Source organism: Meles meles, chromosome 19 (assembly GCF_922984935.1).
Source record: "Meles meles chromosome 19, mMelMel3.1 paternal haplotype, whole genome shotgun sequence".
Lineage (NCBI taxonomy): Eukaryota > Metazoa > Chordata > Mammalia > Carnivora > Mustelidae > Meles > Meles meles.
The window spans coordinates 58,960,667-58,979,730 of record NC_060084.1 but is presented as its reverse complement, the minus strand read 5'-3'; the positions used below and the strand labels follow the sequence as shown (position 1 = coordinate 58,979,730).

The following is a 19,064-nucleotide window of genomic DNA, read 5'->3' as shown; positions in this document are numbered from 1 at the left end:
TCTAACATTCTTCTTCTTTCTTCCCACTCATGGCCCTCTGTGGAGTTTTTTCTATTCTTCCTGACCAAGCACAATGAAACACTGAATAGCGCTTCAGTCCACAGCATTTGAAGAACAATAACATAACGTTTCCAGCTATTCAAGGACACATTTTATGACTGATTATGGGATGATTATTCTATTTATGCTAAGTAGATCTGGGAGCATCTCAGGTAAGATTTTTATCCTCTTGGAGTAGGCTGATTTTGTGGAGTCTGAAACAATGTCTTTTTAATGCGTTTGACACGGGCAAAGCCTTCTCCTCCCCTGAGGCAGGAATATCGTTTTCCGGCTTCCCTCCTAGTGCCGCGCAGCCTATGCTGGATACCCTGGTTTATCAAGGGTGGAGAACCCGCTTTCCTGCCACCGCCGGAACTCTAGGACTACATTACCCACAAGATCCTGCGTTCCGAGGAGCCGAAGACGCATCAGGACGAGGATATCTGCGCGTGCGCATCGCGTCGGGGCGGGACTTCCGGCCTCCTGCGCGCGTTTTGCAGTTCTCGGGGATCCCTTCCGCAGGGCTGAGGTGTAGGTAACAGAAGGGAGCAGGCGTAAAAAGGCTCGCCCTTACCGCAGAGATATGGGTCCTGGGCTGTCCCGCTCCGGGCCGGGACCTGGACCGCTGGCCCCGTGTCCGCTCCGCCACCGAGTCCGATGGCAGCGGCCGCTCCCAGGGACCCGGCTCCGGTAAGCGCTCGTCCCCCGGGCCATCCCTGCCCCCCCCCCCACCCCGACCCCGACCCCGAAGGCCCGAGCGCGGGGCGCCTGCTCGCGGCCCTGCGGCCCAGGCCCGGGTGTCCCGGACAGAGAGGCGCGGGTGGGCGGGGGCGCGGGTGTGAGAGCCGGCGGGCTGCGTGTGGGAGCAGGCTTGGGGCTTAGGGGTCGCCGGGGCGGGGGCTGCCGGGTATCTGAGGCGGGAGGATTCCGCCCTCGGGGCGGAGAGCGTGAGGCGGAGACGCCTGGATTGGCGGGCGGAGGTGCGGTACCTTCATGGGAGGACACTAGACGCCAAGGGGACTTTGGCCAAAGGAGGGACACGATCTCCATTAGCGTTTCAAAATTCCCCCAGGGAGTTCTAAAGAAGAGCAGTTTGGAGGTGGGAGATGAGTGCTCCGAGGAACTGGCAGGCTGTCTCTGTTCAGGGTCACACAGCCGGTAAGACAGCGTTGAGCCCTGAGGCCCACTGATTAGACAGCCAGCCTGAGCTCACTTGGCTCCAGGGCCTGGAAGAGTGCAGAGAGGCACGAGCCCATCATCCTTTCCCCTCGTGGTGGCATTCTTTAAAGGCCTTCCTTTTCCCGCAGAGTCCAGGACTGCAGAAGTACTTGTGGAACCAGCATGGGTATGTAGAGGGTGTCCTAGTCGTTTACTAGCCCTGACTGACACCCAGATGTTCTCTGGACTCTCACGTGCTGTTTTCCTAGTCCTTGGGTCTGAGGACGGTAGAGAAACCCCAATCTCAGAGTCCTAAGTTGATGTCAAGGTTTATATGGCAGTGTTCCCATTTCTGTCATCCACCATAAACGACTGTTTAGGGTTAACCCAGGAGCAGGTACCAGGATGTGCAAATACAAGGAGGTAAAACTGAGTTGGGGGTGTTCAGGAATCACAAGTTTCCTTTTATGATGTGATAAAGGAGCAGGGGGACACGTGTCAGGATAGGAATGACTGCCTGAAAAAATTGGGTGTCTCTTCTGGATGTCATAGGAGGTTTGGTCAGGAGAGAGATAATGTTGGAAAAGTCAAAAACAGTCTCCTGTAAAGCAGAGAATAGACCATGGAAATGAGGGAGGGACTTGGGAAATCAGGGCAAAGCTACTACCATAAACCAGGTGAAGGTTAATTGAGCAGGACTGTGGTTTAGGGTGATCACATTTTTGGATGCAACCATGGATTCATGTTTTAAAACGGGAAACTAGATTTTCTAATGTGGGTGGTGAGGGGGAGAAACAGGTATCAGGGATAACCCCAGGGTGTTTGAACTTTGCAGCTGTAGGGATGGAAGTTCCAACTGAGGAGGAAGTTGGTAGTAGCAAAAAGGTTCACTGGGATATCAGGAGCTTTGTTTTGGCCACGTTTAGTTTCAGAGGTATTTCAGAGACCACTGAGTGGAGGCATCAAATTTGCAGCTGGAAACACAAGGTGGGAAATCAAAAGAACAGTTCAAATTGGAGACATTCAAAATGTGGTATTTACTGTGTGGACCCAAGGAAGTGACCTGTGGTTACATTTAGGAGGTATAACCTTCTTGTTGATTGGTGTGAAGCTGTTCATAGGCCAGGAAGTAGAGGGTAGGGACGGAGCACTGGGTCTTTCGCTTGGGTACCTGAGTGATGGTATTGGAATTCATAAATGCCAATTAGGGAGATTTGTGCCCTTAAAAGTAGGGTGTATCAGACAGACTAGTCTAGCAGGTGGTCAAGGCTTCCAAGATAAGAATGGACGTGAGAGAGATGCAGAGACAAGGAGTAATTGAGGCAAGATGTCACTCAGGCCAAAGCTCTTGCTCATTCACATCTCTGTGGATTCCCAGTGATTTGTGAGGACTTTGGTGGGACCTGGGTTATGTCATTCGGACTGGTGGTATGCTCAGGGGCAGATTATGGTCATCTATGAGAATCAGTAGGACGGGGGTGTGTGATAAATGGACTGGGCTTTGAATGGGGGTTAGGTGGACAGAGACGATTGTCATTGCGGAGGGGACAGCAGGTACGGCACAGAAATGGAAGAGGGCCATGGTTTCAACCACAACTGGTTCTGTGTGGCTTGGTCTCAGGCATGGATCAGAGCCAGGGAGGGAGGCCTTGGTAAAAGGATTAGGTGTTTCCAATTCTAGCAGGAGCCATGGGAGCTCTGGACTAGTATTAGGTCCTGTGGGAATTTGCCAAGGAACTCGATGTTTTCTGCTAAGTTGTATTTCATGGCCTAAAATTAAGGCCCATTATTATGTGCTGCCTTGGCACCTGTTGAAACTCTGAGTGCCTGACATGGCCTGAGTTCAGGTTCTCCTCCCCACTCTTGGACAGGTCTCCTAGCCAAGACTCTCTTTTCATCAGGAGGACCAGAGCATTCCTGCTTATGCCTTTAAAGTGTGTTTCAGTTCTCTACAAGCCCATGGAGTTACTCGCACAAGCCCTTCACATCATCCTATGGGAACCAGATTATACCTCACCTCTTGATCTTGTAAAACTTGCCTCTCATGGCTCCTGTTTGTTCACTGTACCCTTAGATGTTCTCTGCTCTTCCCTTTTTCCCAGGGGCTGGTCTGGCCTTCTCATATCGGGCCCACGGACACTGCTTGTTTCCCTGATTGCCTAAGCACATGCTGTGGCTGGTAAGTCTGAGGTGTGTGCACTGCCCTCCCCGCGAGCAGCCCCAGCACAGGGTCAGTCATCTGGTGGTCATTGTAATTGATTGTTCTTTGCATGCCCTCTCCCTGGCCGGGTGACACTGTCCAGATCTAAGGCACCCGAATACACCAGTTGCTACTTCCTTCCTCTAGCTGACATTTCTTCATGACTGTCCATGCCAGGAATTGCTAACACTGACATGATTACAGTTTTGGGGACCATGATCTCTTCCTGTAAGACTCTCCTCCAAGGCACCCCCCCACTCTCACACCACACCACAGGCAATCAAATACTGAGTTGTTTTGGCCCAATACTTTCTTCTCTTCTGTGACGTCTTCCCTTTGGTGATTGCATCATGTGGGTGCCATGTAGTTGCTCATCTTGGGAGTAGGTTGGAGAGCCTTTACGTGGTTCACAGACGGCTGTTGATGCAGCCACAGCAAGATGGGCTCAGGAGGATCCCGATCTGGAGGACTGGCCCCTGGGGGAGGGCATAAATCAGGGCTGTGTTTAAGAAACAGAACATCCGTTGTAACAGAAATCTGTTCTGTTCAATTAGTATTTTGGTGCCTGTGAGCACACCTCATTTTTGCTCTTTCCTCACCAGTCTTGATCCTCTGCCTACTTGTCACTCTACATGTCACTTCTACTCTCAGATCCTGTGTGTGACTAGTCCCTGACTCTCTGGACTCCACGTCTTGCCTGCTTTCTTCACTGCTCCATCTGCAGTGCTGCCTGCATTGACCGCTGCGCATTTTGTCATGAGGTGTGCATTTCTGCTCAAATAGGCCTTGAACATGAGCAACTCTATTGCAGTTGAATTTTCTTGGTCCTGGACTTACCTTTCCGCATAATGGGCATGCATCATCAGGAACCAAGAGCTGGCTGGAGGTCTTTTGCCGAGAAACAGGTTATAGACCTGGCTCTCCTCCACATGTCACACGTCGTAGTTGTGTTCTTCACCATTTGAGACCTTCCCCATTTTACGCTTTTTATTTCCCTGGAACAAAGACACTCTGTCCTGAACTGGAACCAAATCTGTTTTGCAGATAATCACACGGACTTGTCATGGGTTTGTCAAACACATTCTGGCGTATGGGTGGTCTCGTCCAACCAGAGTCAACATGGACTCCTCCAGCATTTTATTTCTTTCAGATTGTTGGTGTGGAGCAGATGAGGAGGAGGTACCTTTCAAGCAGAGGATTTCTGTAGAAGTGTCAGAGGTCAGGACTCCAAGGCAGATGTGTCTGCCCAGAGGGCCCATTCCTACGAGGTCGATAGCCTGGTCTTGAGAGAGATTTTGCGCTTGGCTATGCCAAGGAACACATACCAGCCAGAAACCATACACCTGTGGGGCACATGGGAAATGATTATGTTTTACTGCAAACCTTCCATAGCTCCGGAAGCAGGACAATGGAGAGAAACACTTCAGAAGCAGAACCTCATTCATGAAGAGCTTCAAGTTCTTTGTGTCAAGGAGGCCCTTTATCTGTAGGGAGGTTGGGGAGGACTTTTTGATCAGCTCTGGGTCTCTCCAACAATAAGTCAAACAGCAGTGCCAAGAGCATAGTGGCCTTACGTGATATAGAAATTCATTATAAATGGGGAGGATGCATGAAAACTTGTGAGAACAAATACACATTTATTCAGCACCGGAGAGACCTTTCTAGAACAAGATGTTACATATGTAGTGCATGTGGGAAGTCTTTTACGAAAAGGTACCGCCTCAGTCACCGTTGGAGAATTCACACTGGGAAAGGGCCTTAGTGAGTGTGTGGAATGTGGTAAATTATTTAGCATCAAGGCCGGCCTCATTCCGCATCAGAGTTCACACTGGGGAAGGGCCTTATGTGTGCGCGGAATGTGGGAACTTGTTTCCTTACAGATCCAGTCTAATTACCTGAGGTTTCACACTGAATCAAGGCCTTATGAGTGTGGTGAGTGTGGGAAATCTTTTAGCCAAAGTTCTGTGCTCTTCCAGCATCAGAATTCATACTGGAGGAAGGCTTCTTGAGTATGGGGAATGTGGGAAATCCTTTAAATAAAGCTCTGGTGCTCCTTCAGTGTTGGAAAGTTCACCCCGGATGAAGGCTTTCTGTATGTGATGACTTCCCTGGTGGAGGCCCTGTCTCATTGACTACCAGATGATTCACGTAGGAAACTCAGAGGATTAATGTAGATGTGCGGGGAGTGTGCTAGTTCTGTATTCCTTCTAACGCTGGAGGTGGCTTATGAGGGTGCCATCTGCCTGAATTTAATCTACATCAGAACAGCCACCAAATTCCACATATGTGAGAGGCATATATATGTGTGTGTGTGTTACATATTTTTTTTTAGGATTTTTTAAAGACTTTTAAGATTTTTTTTTTTAATTTTTTTGATGGAGAGTACAAGCAGATAGAGTAGCAGGCAGAGGGAGAGGGAGAAGCAGGCTCTCTGCTGAGCAAGGAGCCCCATGTAGGACTCAGTCCCAGGACCCCGGGATCATGATCTGAGTGGAAGGCAGTCGCTTAACTATGGAGCCCTCCAGGCGCCCCGAGAGGTGTTTTGTTTTGTTTTTTTTTAAAGAATTGAAGGATTTTGTTTTAATTTTTTATTTATTTATTTGACAGACAGAAATCACAAGCAGGCAGAGAGGCAAGGCAGAGAGAGAGGAGGAAGCAGGCTTCCCGAGGAGCAGAGAGCCTGAGGTGGGGCTCGATCCCAGGGCCCTGGGATCATGACCTGAGCTGAAAGCAGAGGCTGTAACCCACTGAGCCACCCAGGCACCCCTGAGAGATGTATTTTTAAACTGCCCAGGTCATTGCCATATTTACATCCCTCTGTTAAGTTGCGGAAGCTTTTCTACTTCTACCCTTTGGAAGGTGCTCAGGGTGTGTCTCATTCGCTAGCTACATTGTGTTTAGGGAAGTAAAACTTCCCTGTTCTCCTATTTGTGAAAGGATGAGTGAGAAACCTGGTCATTCCTTTCTCCTTTCTTTCTGTCTGATGAGTTAGGCGGTGGACCTGGTCCAGTTTGGGCCCGGAAGACAATGCTCATGATTTGAAAACATAGATTCCTTTTTCAGGGATGTTACTGGTCTCACATGACCCTTGTGATGGAATTTTCCAGCATCCAAATCACAAACCTAGGATTAGCCTCTCTTCCATTGTTCTGGTTTATGTGATAATGAAGGCCTTACTTAACGCACCTTTAATTTGGGGCTTCTGTTCACTGTGAATATGGCAGCTTGCAAACAACTATTTGAGTCGTTCTGCTGAGAACAACTGAGTTCTCCTAGCATGAGCATGTGACCAGCTTTTCTTGGGTCCAAACTTTGCCCCAGATAGGCCAGTATTTGGCAGAATATATATATATTCTTTTTTGTTGTTGTTTTTGTGGAGGCCAAGAAAATTAAGGACATCCCACCTCAAGTTTTTTTTTTTTTTTTTTTTAAGATTTTATTTATTTATTTGACAGAGAGAGAGATCACAAGTAGGCAGAGAGGCAGGTAGAGAGAGAGGAAGAAGCAGGCTCCCTGCGGAGCAGAGAGCCCGATGCGGGGCTCGATCCCAGGACCCTGAGATCATGACCTGAGCCGAAGGCAGCGGCTTAATCCACTGAGCCACCCAGGCGCCCCCCACCTCAAGTTTAACCTTAGCAAGAGTACAGCCATTTTCAGCAGCCATCTCAGGCCCCAGTGATCAGGGGCTGAACTTTAGTTCCAGGAAAAACCGCTAAGCTTTAGTAATAGGAAAAACCGCTATACCCAACCCTGGAACACCCCGGCAACAGCTAATCAGCTTACTGCAGGAAAGTCTGAAATTTCCCCTCTCCCCCCACCCCCCCGCCCCAAGCCTCTTGTAATGACACATAAATACCCCTACCTTAACTAGACTCGGGGTCCAAGTCCCTACTTGGTTGCGTCGGGTATACTTGGGCCCAAGCTTAAGCTTGTGGAATAAACCCTTGTGTGATTGCATCAATGTTGGCTCCTTGGTGGTCTCTCGGACATGAAAACTCGGGCACAACATTTGGAGGTCCCACCGAGATCTGAGAGACCCCCAGGACCCCAACCCAGAGGGTCCTGTGCCGGCTGGTGAGTGCACTCGTTTTTACCTGTTTGCGCGCATACTTTCGGGGAGCTCCAATCTGTGTTTTTACCTGTAGGAATTCCAAGCTGTATCTGGGTCGACATTGGCTTAAGCGGACTCGCTGGCAGGCTGTCGACCGGGGGTCTTGGGAGACGTCCCTTGCTCCCGCCTGAAGGATGAAGTCCTTCTCTGTGAGGAGAGTCCCCTGTCATTGCAGTCGGACCACCCCTCAACTTACTTTCAGTTTTGTCTTCGCGGCCGCGCCAGATTGTTTGTGTGAGTATGTTCTAGTTAATTGTCATAAGTGTCTTTGTCTTGGTGTGGACTGGAGACGTGATGGGACAGACAAAGACGACCCCTCCGTCTCTGATTGTTGACCCCTTCTCAGACGTCAGGGAAAGAGATCATAAGCTGAGCACGGATGAACAAAAGGGAAAGTTTCAGACTTTCTGCATGTCTGGGTGGCCAGCCTTTAATGTTGGATGGCCCCGGGAGGGAACTTCTCAATTGCCTATTATCTTACGGGTTAAGGCCGTCATCTTCAGAGAGAAACTTCCCGGCCACCCTGACCAAGTGCCATATATCCTGGTCTGGCAGGATATGATCGAGAACCCTCCCTCCTGGCTTAATAAACCTTTTCTCCCTCCCAAAGCAGGACCTACATCCGAGATCCTAGCCCTGTGGAACCTAACTCCTAAGTCTGACAAACAGAGTCCAAACCAAGGACTCCTCTTTACCCGGTCCTTCAGGACACTTCCACGGAGGACCTGATTCTTCCACCACCCTACCAGGTCTCCCCCTCCCCGTCTGTCCCTCCAGCAGAAGTACCAGGGGCTGCCAAGGAAGTGCCGCTCCCCCTCCCAGATGGAGGGGCCCCCATACATGGGCCAGCGGCGGGGACACGTGGACGGACCCATCGGGCAGCCCCAACCCCAAACCTGGGACTGGCCAATTCCACTGTCCTTCCCCTCCACGCTGTGGGACCCCCTGATGAAATGGGGGGACAGCCGATGTTATATTGGCCATTCTCTACTAGTGATTTATACAACTGGAGAACCCAAAACACAAAGTTCTCCGATAACCCAAAAGATCTTATTGGTCTTTTGGATACTGTTCTTCTCACCCATCAGCCACCTGGGATGACGGTCAGCAGCTCTTCAGGTTCTCTTTTTTTTTTTTTTAAATATTTTATTTATTTGACAGAAATCACAACTAGGCAGAGAGGCAGGCAGAGAGAGAGGAGGAAGCAGGCTCCCTGTGGAGCAGAGAGCCCGATGCGGGGTTTGATCCCAGGACCCTGGGATCATGACCTGAACCAAAGGCAGAGGCTTTAACCCACTGAGCCACCCAGGCGCCCCTCTTGCAGGTTCTCTTTACCACTGAGGAAAGAGAGCGAATCCAGGTGGAAGCCTGAAAGTCCGTCCTGGGTGACAACAGACAGCCAACTCAGAACCCCAACCTCATAAATGCAGCTTTCCCCTTATCTTGCCCCGCTTGGGACTACAACTTGGCAGAAGGTAAGGAGAGGCTCCGGGTCTACCGCCAGACTCTAATGGCAGGTCTCAAGGCTGCAGCACGCAAGCCCACCAATCTGGCCAAGGTACATGATGTAAGACAGGGTAAAGATGAGAGTCCGGTGGCATTCCTAGAAGGGATCATAGAGGCGTTCAGACAGAATCCAGAGGCCCCAGAAACCAGAGCTGCCATTGTTATGGCTTTTGTTAACCAAGCCGCTCCGGACATTAAAAGGAAATTGCAGAGGGTAGAAAGACTAGGAGAAAAGAGCCTACAGGATCTGATCGTGGTGGCAAGAGTCTACAATAACAGAGAGAGAGCCTGGAGGAACAACAGGCTAAGATAAGTGACCATCAGACCCAGAACCTGGCTAAGATCCTACTGGCCACAACCGCGGAAGACCCGCGTGAAAAACAGAGACGTCTCAAGAAGTTGGCTTCAGGAGCAGGTAAGAAGGGTGGCCCCCATCGAGAACGCCCCAAACTGAATAAAAACCAGTGTGCTATTGCAAGGAAGAAGGCCACTGGGTAAAGGATTGCCCCAACAAAAGACTAAAGGCCTCCGCTACTATCTTGGAGGTCGAAGATTTAGATGACTAGGGGGGTCGGGGTTCAGCACCCCTCGCCGAGCCCAGGGTAACCCTTAAAGTGGAGGGGAAACCGATTAAATTCCTAGTAGACACCAGGGCACAGCACTCTGTCTTGCTACAACCTCAAGGGAAGTTGACAAATAAGACCTCATGGGTACAGGGGGTCACAGGCGCTAAGCAATATTCATGGACAACCCGAAGAACAGTGGATCTCGGCGTGGGCCGGGTATCCTACTCCTTCATGGTCATCCCTGAGTGCCCCTACCCCGTTAGGCCGGGACCTACTCACCAAGATGGGATCCCAAATTAATTTCCCTAAATTGCCTAAAGGGGCAACGGTTCTAGATAAAGAGGGGCACCTGATCCAGGTGCTTGTCATGAACCTCGAGGACGAATATCGTCTTCACCAAACGCCCCCAGCACCAGTGACCGACGTTGACCACTAGTTGCAGGAGTTTCCCCAAGTGTGGGCAGAAATGGGGGGAATGGGATTGGCTCAACATCGGCTGGCTGTATACATTGAACTAAAGCCAGGGGCAGAGCCAGTCAGGGTCTGCCAATACCCCACGCCTCTCACAGCACGGATAGGGATTACCCCACACATCGGCGACTGCTAGACTCGGGCATACTGCAGCCTTGTCAGTGGGCATGGAATACTCCCCTCCTGCCGGTGTGAAAGCCACACTAATGATTGTAGACCAGTCCAGGACTTGAGGGAAGTAAACCAATGAGTGATGGAAATGCACCCCATGGTCCCAAACCCTTACACTCTCCTCTCCACCTTGCCCCCAGACAAGACTTGGTACATAGTGCTAGACCTAAAGGACACCTTCTTCAGCTTGCCCTTGGCCCCAAAGAGCCAAGACCTCTTCACTTTTGAATGGATGGACCCGGAGAAGGGCATCAATGGCCAACTCACCTGGACTCGACTGCCGCAAGGATTCAAGAACTCGCCCACCATCTTCGACGAGGCACTACACGAGGACGTCGGTGAGTTCCGTGCCGAGCTCCCTAACCTGACTCTATTACAGTATGTAGATGATATCCTGTTGACAGCAGAGGACCAGGAAATATGCCTACAAGGCACCAAGGATTTGCTCCAAGTGATAGCAGCTCTAGGATACCGGGTTTCAGCTAAGAAGGCCCAGATCTGCAGAATGGAGGTGAGCGACCTGGGGTACAAATTAAAAGATGGACAAAGATGGTTAACGGATGCACGGAAGGAGACCGTCATGAGAATCCCACAGCCTCAAAACATCTGCCAGGTGCATGAATTCCTAGGGTCAGTGGGGTTCTGCCGGTTGTGGATCCCTGGTTTCACTGACATAGCTAGGCCCCTCTACGAGGCCACAAAACAAAAACAGAACTTTGTGTGGACTGAGGCCATGAACAAAGCCTTCAATGACCTTAAGCAAGCCTTGCTTTCGGCCCCGGCACTCGGGCTGCCTGATTGACTAAGCCCTTCCACCTTTACGTGGATGGAAAGGAAGGGGTGGCAAAGGGAGTCCTAATTCAGTACATAGGCCCCTGGAAGAGACCGGTGGCCTACCTCTCAAAGAAATTAGATGCCGTGGCTGCTGGTTGGCCTCCGTACTTAAAGATTATTGCTGCAGTGGCCACCATGGTTAAAGATGCAGATAAGCTGGCCCCCATGCCATTGAAGGGGTACTCAAACAACCCCCAGACCGGTGGATCAGCAATGCCCGCTTGACCCATTACCAGTGCTTGCTTTTGAACCCTACCAGAATTTTGTTCCAGGCACCAACAGCCCTAAACCCAGCGACATTGCTCCCTAAACCTGACTGGGAACCACCCCTACATGACTGCCAAGAAATCCTGGCTCAGGTGCACGGAGTCAGAGCCGATCTCCAGGACCGACCACTGCTGAATGCAGATGACACCTGGTATACAGATGGCAGTAGCTTTGTCCGGGAAGGAATCAGGTATGTGGGAGCAGCTGTGACCACAGAGACAGAGACTGGGCAGAACCATTGGCAGCTGGGACATCTGCCCAACGTGTAGAGCTGATTGCGCTAACCAAGGCGCTAACAATGGGAGCAGGCAAGTGGATAAACATCTATACTGATAGCAGGTACGCCTTGCCACAGCCCATGTACATGGAGCCATTTATAGAGAGGACTCTTAACAGCAGAAGGAAAGACTATTAAATACAAGGCAGAATTCTTGAACTCCTAAGGGACCTCTGGCTACCTAAGGCACTGGCCATTATCCATTGTCCGGGACACCAAAAAGCAGACACACCAGTGGCCAGGGGAAACTGGCTGGCCGACTTAAAGGCAAAGGAGGCAGCTCTTTCGGTGGACCATGCCTTAGTGACCACACTGCCTGATCCGGGAGCACCGAACTTGCCAGACAGCCCCAACTACACTGACGCAGACTTACAATGGATTGGGCGTCTGCCCGGGACACAGTGCTTACATGGCTGGTGGAGAGCTGCAGATTGCAGCATAATCCTACAAGAGGAACTGGGATGGCGACTCCTATCCGAAATGCATAAGATTACACACCTGGGAACAAAAAAATGGAAAACTTGGTGTGACATGCGAAGATCACCATCAAAGACTCATGATCAAAGATCAAATATTGTAGCAAGCTGCCGCGCATGTCATTTAACTAATGCCACTGCCCATGGATCTAACCCGGGCACCCGGCTCCAGGGGGACTGCCCAGGAGCCTACTGGGAAGTGGACTTCACTGAGATAAAACCTGGAAAATATGGATACAGGTATTTACTAGTGTTTATAGATACTTTTTCAGGATGGACAGAGGCATTTACCACCAAACATGAAACAGCACAGGCCATGACCAAGAAACTGCTGGAAGACATCTTAACGAGGTACGGTTTTCCTGTTAGGATTGGATCAGACAACGGACCAGGATTGGTCTCTAAGCTAACACAGGGAGTGGCACTGGTACTTGGGGCAGATTGGAGATTACATTGTGCATATCGTCCCCAGAGCTCAGGACAGGTAGAGAGGATGAACAGAACATTAAAGGAGACCTTAACTAAATTAGCCCTGGAGACTGGCAGGGACTGGGTGACTCTCTTCCTCTTCACCCTATATAGGGTACGAAACTCCCCATATAAGATGGGACTTCCCCTCCGAGATCATGTTCGGTGTTCCTCCGCCTGTTATTCCCAATTTAAAACCTGAGGTGCTTGCTGAGTTTGATGATCACCGACTCCTTTTCTCCCTCCAAATGTTACAACGAACCCATGAACAGGTGTGGCCTAAGCTAAGGGCCCTCTACGAGACTGGGCCACCCCCGGGCCCCCATCGATATTGGCCGGGTGACTGGGTGTACGTCCGGAGACGCCAACACCAGACACTTCAACCATGCTGGAAGGGACCCTACATCGTGATCCTGACCACTCCCACCGCTCTCAAGGTCAATGGGGTTACTCCCTGGGTCCACTGCACCCACATCCAGCCAGCTGACCCACACGCCGTTCTCAAGGACTTTGTTCCAGAATGGAAAAGCCAACCAGACAAGGACAATCCCCTAAAGCTAAGACTGTGCCATTCTCACTTACCCCACTAATGTTGCTTATACTATGCCTTTTCCATGCCAGAACTAGTAGCACTAACCCTCACATACCCTATAATATTACATGGCAAATTATTACCCCAAGTTCTAATCAGGTAGTGGTCCAGATGACAGAACAACGCCCTAAGGGAACCTGGTGGCCTGACTTGACCGTAGACCTGTGCACTGTATTCAGACAGGACCCGTGGCATGAAGGTAGGACAGGAATACCGGGGTGCGGTACCCAAACCGCCATGAAGGCACTCCAAAATACCCGTTTTTATGTATGTCCGCCCCCCCCCCCCCCCGTTAGACTGTACCAGGATCTCCCATTGTGGTGGGCGGACAGATTATTTCTGTAGAAGCTGGGGTTGCGAAGGAACTGGGACATGCTATTGGCTGGCGGGAAAGCCTCTCCTGGGCCTCATAAAGGTCCAGTGGAACATAACTAACACCCAATGCACGGCTAATCCCACCTGTAACCCAATCAGCATCTCCTTTACAGACGCAGGAAAGAAAGAAACAGATTGGGGAGTGGGACTTCTATAGGGGCTACGACTCTACCAGAGCGGATATGATACTGGAGTCTTATTTATGCTCAGGCGACTCGATAAACCACTGGGCGGACCCCAGGGAGCAGGGCCTAACCCAGTCCTAGCACCACAACCACCCAAACATCAAACAACTCCTATCTTGCCACCACCCTCCCTTATACCTACCATGCCATCTGCGTCCAATAACACCCCTGATGCAGACACAGTGACTCCCGTCCCGACCTCCTTCCCATAAGATCCTCCCTCCGCCCCTCTCAGCATCCACTTTGGGACCTGAAGTTCCAAGCTTACAGTTTCCTCAGTGCAACCAAGCCCGATCTTACCCGATCTTGCTGGCTCTGCTATGACATCCAGCCTCCTTTCTATGAGGGAATTGCAATGTCGGTCAGTACAACATAACCTCCGACCCTAATGCCTGTAGATGGCATCAAAAGACTCAAGGACTGACTTTACAATCAGTGTCGGGTCAGGGACTCTGCATAGGCACCCCCTCACCCCAATAGTAGTCCCTATGTAATGATACAAGATCTATATCTAGCCTAGACTACTACCTACCTCCTCAAGATGGGTGGTGGGCATGTTCTACAGGCCTAACTCCCTGTTTTCATGGTCAGGTTCTAAATCAGACAAAGGGTTTCTATGTGCTAGTTCAGCTACTTCCTAAAATTATCTCCCACTCAGGGGCGCCTGGGTGGCTCAGTGGGTTAAAGCCTCTGCCTTCGGCTCAGGTCATGATCCCAGGATCCTGGGATCGAGCCCCACAGCGGGCTCTCTGCTCAGCAGGGAGCCTGCTTCCTCCTCTTTCTCTGCCTGCCTCTCTGCCTACTTATGATCTCTGTCTGTCAAATAAATAAAATCTTTAAAAAAAAAATTACCTACCACTCAGATGAACAGGTACTTCAGTGGTTCAATGCAGGTACCCACAGACGGGATAAAAGCCCATCTCGGCTGTCACCATCGCCATGCTGTTGGGAATTGGGTTAGCAGGTGCAGGGTCAGATATTACTTCACTAGCCGTACAGAATTCCCACTATAACAGTCTCAGAGCAGCAATTGATCTAGACATAGAATGGATAGAAACCTCTATTTCCCACCTCCAAGATTCCCTAACATCTTTGTCTGAGGTTGTTCTTCGAAACAGAAGAGGATTAGACTTAGTCTTCTTACAACGAGGGGGGTTATGTGCTGCCTTCAACAAGGAATGTTGCTTCTTCGCTGACCACTCAGGAATAGTCTGAGAATCTGTGGCAAAAGTCAGAGAAGGTTTGACTAGATGCCAATGGGAACAGCAGCAAAGTTGGTTTGAATCATGGTTCAGTCATTCCCCATGGTTAACCACCTTGCTGTCCACCCTAGCTGGGCCCCTCATTATCCTCCTCCTCCTTACCTTCGGGCCCTGCATCATTAATAGATTACTTTTGTCAGAGACAGAGTCAGCTCATGGTACTCAGACAGCAGTACCAACCACTGGACCTGTGTGTTGAAACCAGCCTGGACCCGTGATTGGGTCCTTCCTTAGGTTCACCTGAGAGGGGGAAATGTGGAGGCCGAGAAAATTAAGGACATCCCACTTCAAGTTTAACCTTAGCAAGAGTACAGCCATCTTAGCTTCAGCAGCCATCTCAGGCCCTAGTGACCGGGGGCTGAACTTTAGTTCCAGGAAAAACCGCTATACCCAACCCTGGAACACCCCGGCAACAGCTAATCAGCTTACTGCAGGAAAGTCTGAAATTTCCCCTCTTACCCCCGCCCAAGCCTCTTGTAATGACACATAAATACCCTTGCCTTAACTAGACTTGGGGTCCAAGTCCCTACTCCGCTGTGTCAGGTATACTTGGGTCCAAGCTTAAGCTTGTCGAATAAACCCTCGTGTGATTGCATCAATGTTGGCTCCTTGGTGGTCTCTCGGACGTGAAAACTTGGGCACAGCATTTTGTTTTGTTTTGTTTGGCCTAGTTTGCATTGCTGCCCACAGCCTCCCAGGAAAGACTGTCGGGCATTATGGTCCTGATTTGTAGCTTGGATGTCATGATACTCTGTAGGTTCAGAGGTCAACCTGAGGAGGATACAGTTGTGACAGACTCTGGTGTTCGGAAGAATTGTTTTCTTATTCAGAGGAGATGCTGCATCCCGCTCAGCACTGGTAAGAGAAATCTATTACTTGGGTCCCGCAAAGCGGCCAGGTGCTCTGGTGTCCAAAATTCTTTTTTTTTTTTTTTTTTTTTCCCCCTGGTGTCCAAAATTCTTTAGGGTGGTGCCACTGGTGGAAAGATTATAGGGGGAATCATGATTGTTAAAAACAAGCAAACAACCCCCCACCCCCGCACCCCCACACTGGATTTATAGGGAGTGAGGAGACTACAACAAACTGGTTGGAATGGGCCTCTTTTAAAAGGGTGTCCGCAGTTTTAGTCACTATGGCTGTGAAGGATGAGCAGGTACTGAAATTTTCAGGATTTCCAGAAGGGTGTATCTTGTGTAGCTGAGGGCCTTTGAGAAAAAAATAATGTAAAGTTTTTATGACTCATGTAACTTTTTTGGGCGCCCTGTCTCAAGGCCGTTGCTGTCTTGGGAGGAAAACAGGGAGTTGAGAGAAAGGAGATGTCTTGGTCCGGTGATTGTGTCCTCAGCACTGCAGCCTGCATTCCTTTCGAATGAAGTGGAAATGGCTTTCATTGTTTACTTGTGTTTGTTCTCCCTGGGGTGTGAGGAGAGATGGTGAGTCTAGAGTGGGATTTTACAAGCCAGTAGGAAATCCAGATTTTTACTTTGAACCCTTTCTAAAGTTGTGATAAGGTATAGATGATGTGCAGTAAACCGTACATATTTAAACTGTACAGCTCAGTAAGCTGAAATTCACTTAACCCAGGAAACTCATCACAATCATGAAAAAGGACCTGTCCCTCACTCTGTATTTATGTGCAGCGCTTCAGTGGTGTCTCTCTCTCTGCCCTTCAGGCAACCATTGGTCTACTTTCCTTTGTAACAGATTAGTTGCATTGTCTAGAATTTTATATGGTTGAAACAGTAAATTGTTTACCCTTTTTTTCCTCCCATGGGTGCCCTCTGCAGAATGTTCTTTTTTTTTTTTTTTCAGATTCAGCATGAATAGTTCATCATTTTTATATCGCTGAGAAGTATGATTTTCTATGAACTACCACTGCTTGTATATTCATTCATCTGTTTATGGATATCGACTGCTTTCCGGTACCAGTTGTTACAAATAAAATCACTACAGACATTATACTACAATTCGTTATGTGGCTATATTTCATTTCTCTTGTGTTAATACTTCAGGGTGCAATGCTGGAATCACAAGCTGGGTGAATATTAACTTTTTATGTATGTTACATAGTGCGATAAGGGAGGCGTCTTTGATAATGGGGTCACTGGGCAAAAACTTGAAGGATAAGAGGGATAACTATGTGGGTATTTTCAGAATAAGTTCTAGGCAAAATGTGCAGGTGGATAGGTAGCTTTGGTAGGTGGAGCCCTCACAGGGCTCCTAAGCCATTGAGGACTCCAGCCAGGTTGGCCATTAGCCTGATTTGCTCACTGCAGAGACACTCAGGGGACAGATGTGAGACACTCTGGCTCTGCCTCTGGGAGTCTGCAATTCTTCAGTGTGGCAGACTTCAAGGCCTGGACCTAGGCAGCCTCATTTTTCATCAAAACCTGGTTTCCAAGTTTAATTCCTAGACCTTTACCATTCGTGTCACCCAGTGATTTGTTAGAAATGCTTGTTCTCGTTTCAGAAACTGGCCTAGTGAAACAGATTCTTTGGATCAAGACCTTAGAATCTGTTTTAACAATTTTCCAGGTGTCTGATAGAACATTCCATTGTACTGTTGTGATTTCTTAGACCAGGTCACAGTGTTTCTCACAATAGCAAGAGTCACCTCTAAATCTGCAGGATTTTTGAACTGATACTAAAAAAGAAGGGATCGTACAGGTTATGTAATATACAGACCATACTTCTAAGCACATTCATGTTATGTTCTCCTACATGATTTAGGATTTCTTCTTTCATGAATTCTGTGACCTCCTTGTATATAATATAACCCCCAGGAGGGCAGGAGTCTTTGTCCCATTGTGTCCAGATGTCTCCTTTGCATCGACAATAAGTTCTTGAAGCCAAACACTCATTGATTATTTGTTAGAACAGTGAATAAGCAAGACACTTTAGCTTGCCTTTATATTTTTACAAGTCGACCTATTTCTAATGTCCCTGTTAGTTCTCCCTGAATGTTGGTATCACTTACTTTTGAAAGAGTGCTCTTTGCATAGCAAAGGAGCAGTTAATTAGTTCCTTTGCTATGTGAAGAGTACCCCTGCCTGCAAAGACCCTTCCCCCAGGGTTGAATTCAATGTAACTGCCTCCCCCAGGGTTGAATTCAATGTAACTGCCTGGCTTTTAGGATGTAAATAACCAACTGCTCTTTTGCTTTTCTGTAACCGCTTGGCTCCCTCAATACAGTGTTAGTTGGTAACTTCATAACAGCTGTTTCTTAGCAAGATAGGGCACTCCCTGCAAACAACCTTCTCATGAGATATGGCCTAATACCTGACCACGTAGGCAGGGGGCCGCATAGTCATGTTAGTCACGTAGGCAGGGGGCTGCATAGTCACGTAGACAGGATACTTTTCTGCTGAATCACAAGGCCTAAACTCCCCTCTTTGTTTCCCTTTCCCGCCTTTCTCTTTGCGCGCGCAGGTATCCCAAAGCCAATCCGTAAACACCAAGTATGCCTTTTTCAAAAGTTCAAACTGTCAGCCAATCAGCCCCGCCTCACCCAAAACTTGTTTGTGCCTATCTATAAAAACCCTGCACCACCCAAGCCTGGTGTGCTCAGCTGGCAGGAGCTGCTGACCACCCGCAGGCGCCCGCGTTACAATAAAGATCCTCTTGCTATTTGCATCCTGTGGCAGTGTTGAATTCTTGGGTACGGGATCCGAGGGTCTTACATTTGGAGGTCCCACCGAGATCATCGGACTCCTGCCCAAGGATCCAACTGACTCCCACCGGGAGGTAAGCTGGCCAGCATTTAAGCCTTAACACCTGGGTTCTCGTCTTCCGTCTCGTGTTCTCGTTTGTCCTCCGTCCTGCCTATACGCCTGTATAGGATTGTACAACAGCGCGTTGTTGCTTTGTATTTTGGGCAGCTTGAGAAGGAGTTGACGAACTCGGACTTCTCCCCTGCCACCCTGGGGGACGCCCCAGGGATTAAAGTATTTGTATTTGTTTGTCCGCCACAGGGGAGCCTCTTGGTTCCCCTGGGCAGGTTTTGTCCACCACAGGGAGACCTCGAGGCTCCCTTGGGTCGGTTGAATTTGTAATTTGTACTTTCGGTTTTGTACCGGAATCGCGCAGCGTTTCTTTTTGCCGGCTCG

General features: G+C 49.4%; 2 protein-coding genes across 8 annotated transcripts in view; both read left to right on the top strand.

Annotated features, from left to right (window-relative positions):
* The first annotated feature begins 497 nt into the window (after positions 1 to 497).
* The window catches only part of LOC123931895 (zinc finger protein 211-like), a 55,715-nt gene continuing 37,148 nt past the window's right edge, over positions 498 to 19,064 (top strand). The window contains exons 1-9 of one of the 7 annotated variants that reach the window (XM_045989574.1): positions 498 to 729; positions 1,112 to 1,197; positions 1,347 to 1,384; positions 3,300 to 3,376; positions 4,049 to 4,158; positions 4,442 to 4,576; positions 7,543 to 7,742; positions 8,833 to 15,816; positions 16,771 to 16,996. The gene's annotated coding sequence lies outside the window, so the exon portion shown is untranslated. Of the gene's footprint in view, positions 730 to 1,111; positions 1,198 to 1,346; positions 1,385 to 3,299; positions 3,388 to 4,048; positions 4,159 to 4,441; positions 4,577 to 7,542; positions 7,743 to 8,832; positions 15,817 to 16,770; positions 16,997 to 19,064 lie in introns of all 7 variants that reach the window. The other 6 variants (XM_045989573.1, XM_045989575.1, XM_045989577.1 and 3 more) reach the window with 6 other exon arrangements.
* LOC123930649 overlaps positions 10,320 to 19,064 on the top strand; it is a 35,052-nt gene continuing 26,307 nt past the window's right edge. The window contains 1 exon segment of the mRNA XM_045986838.1: positions 10,320 to 10,733. Within this exon segment, the coding sequence (XP_045842794.1) occupies positions 10,320 to 10,733 (414 nt within the window).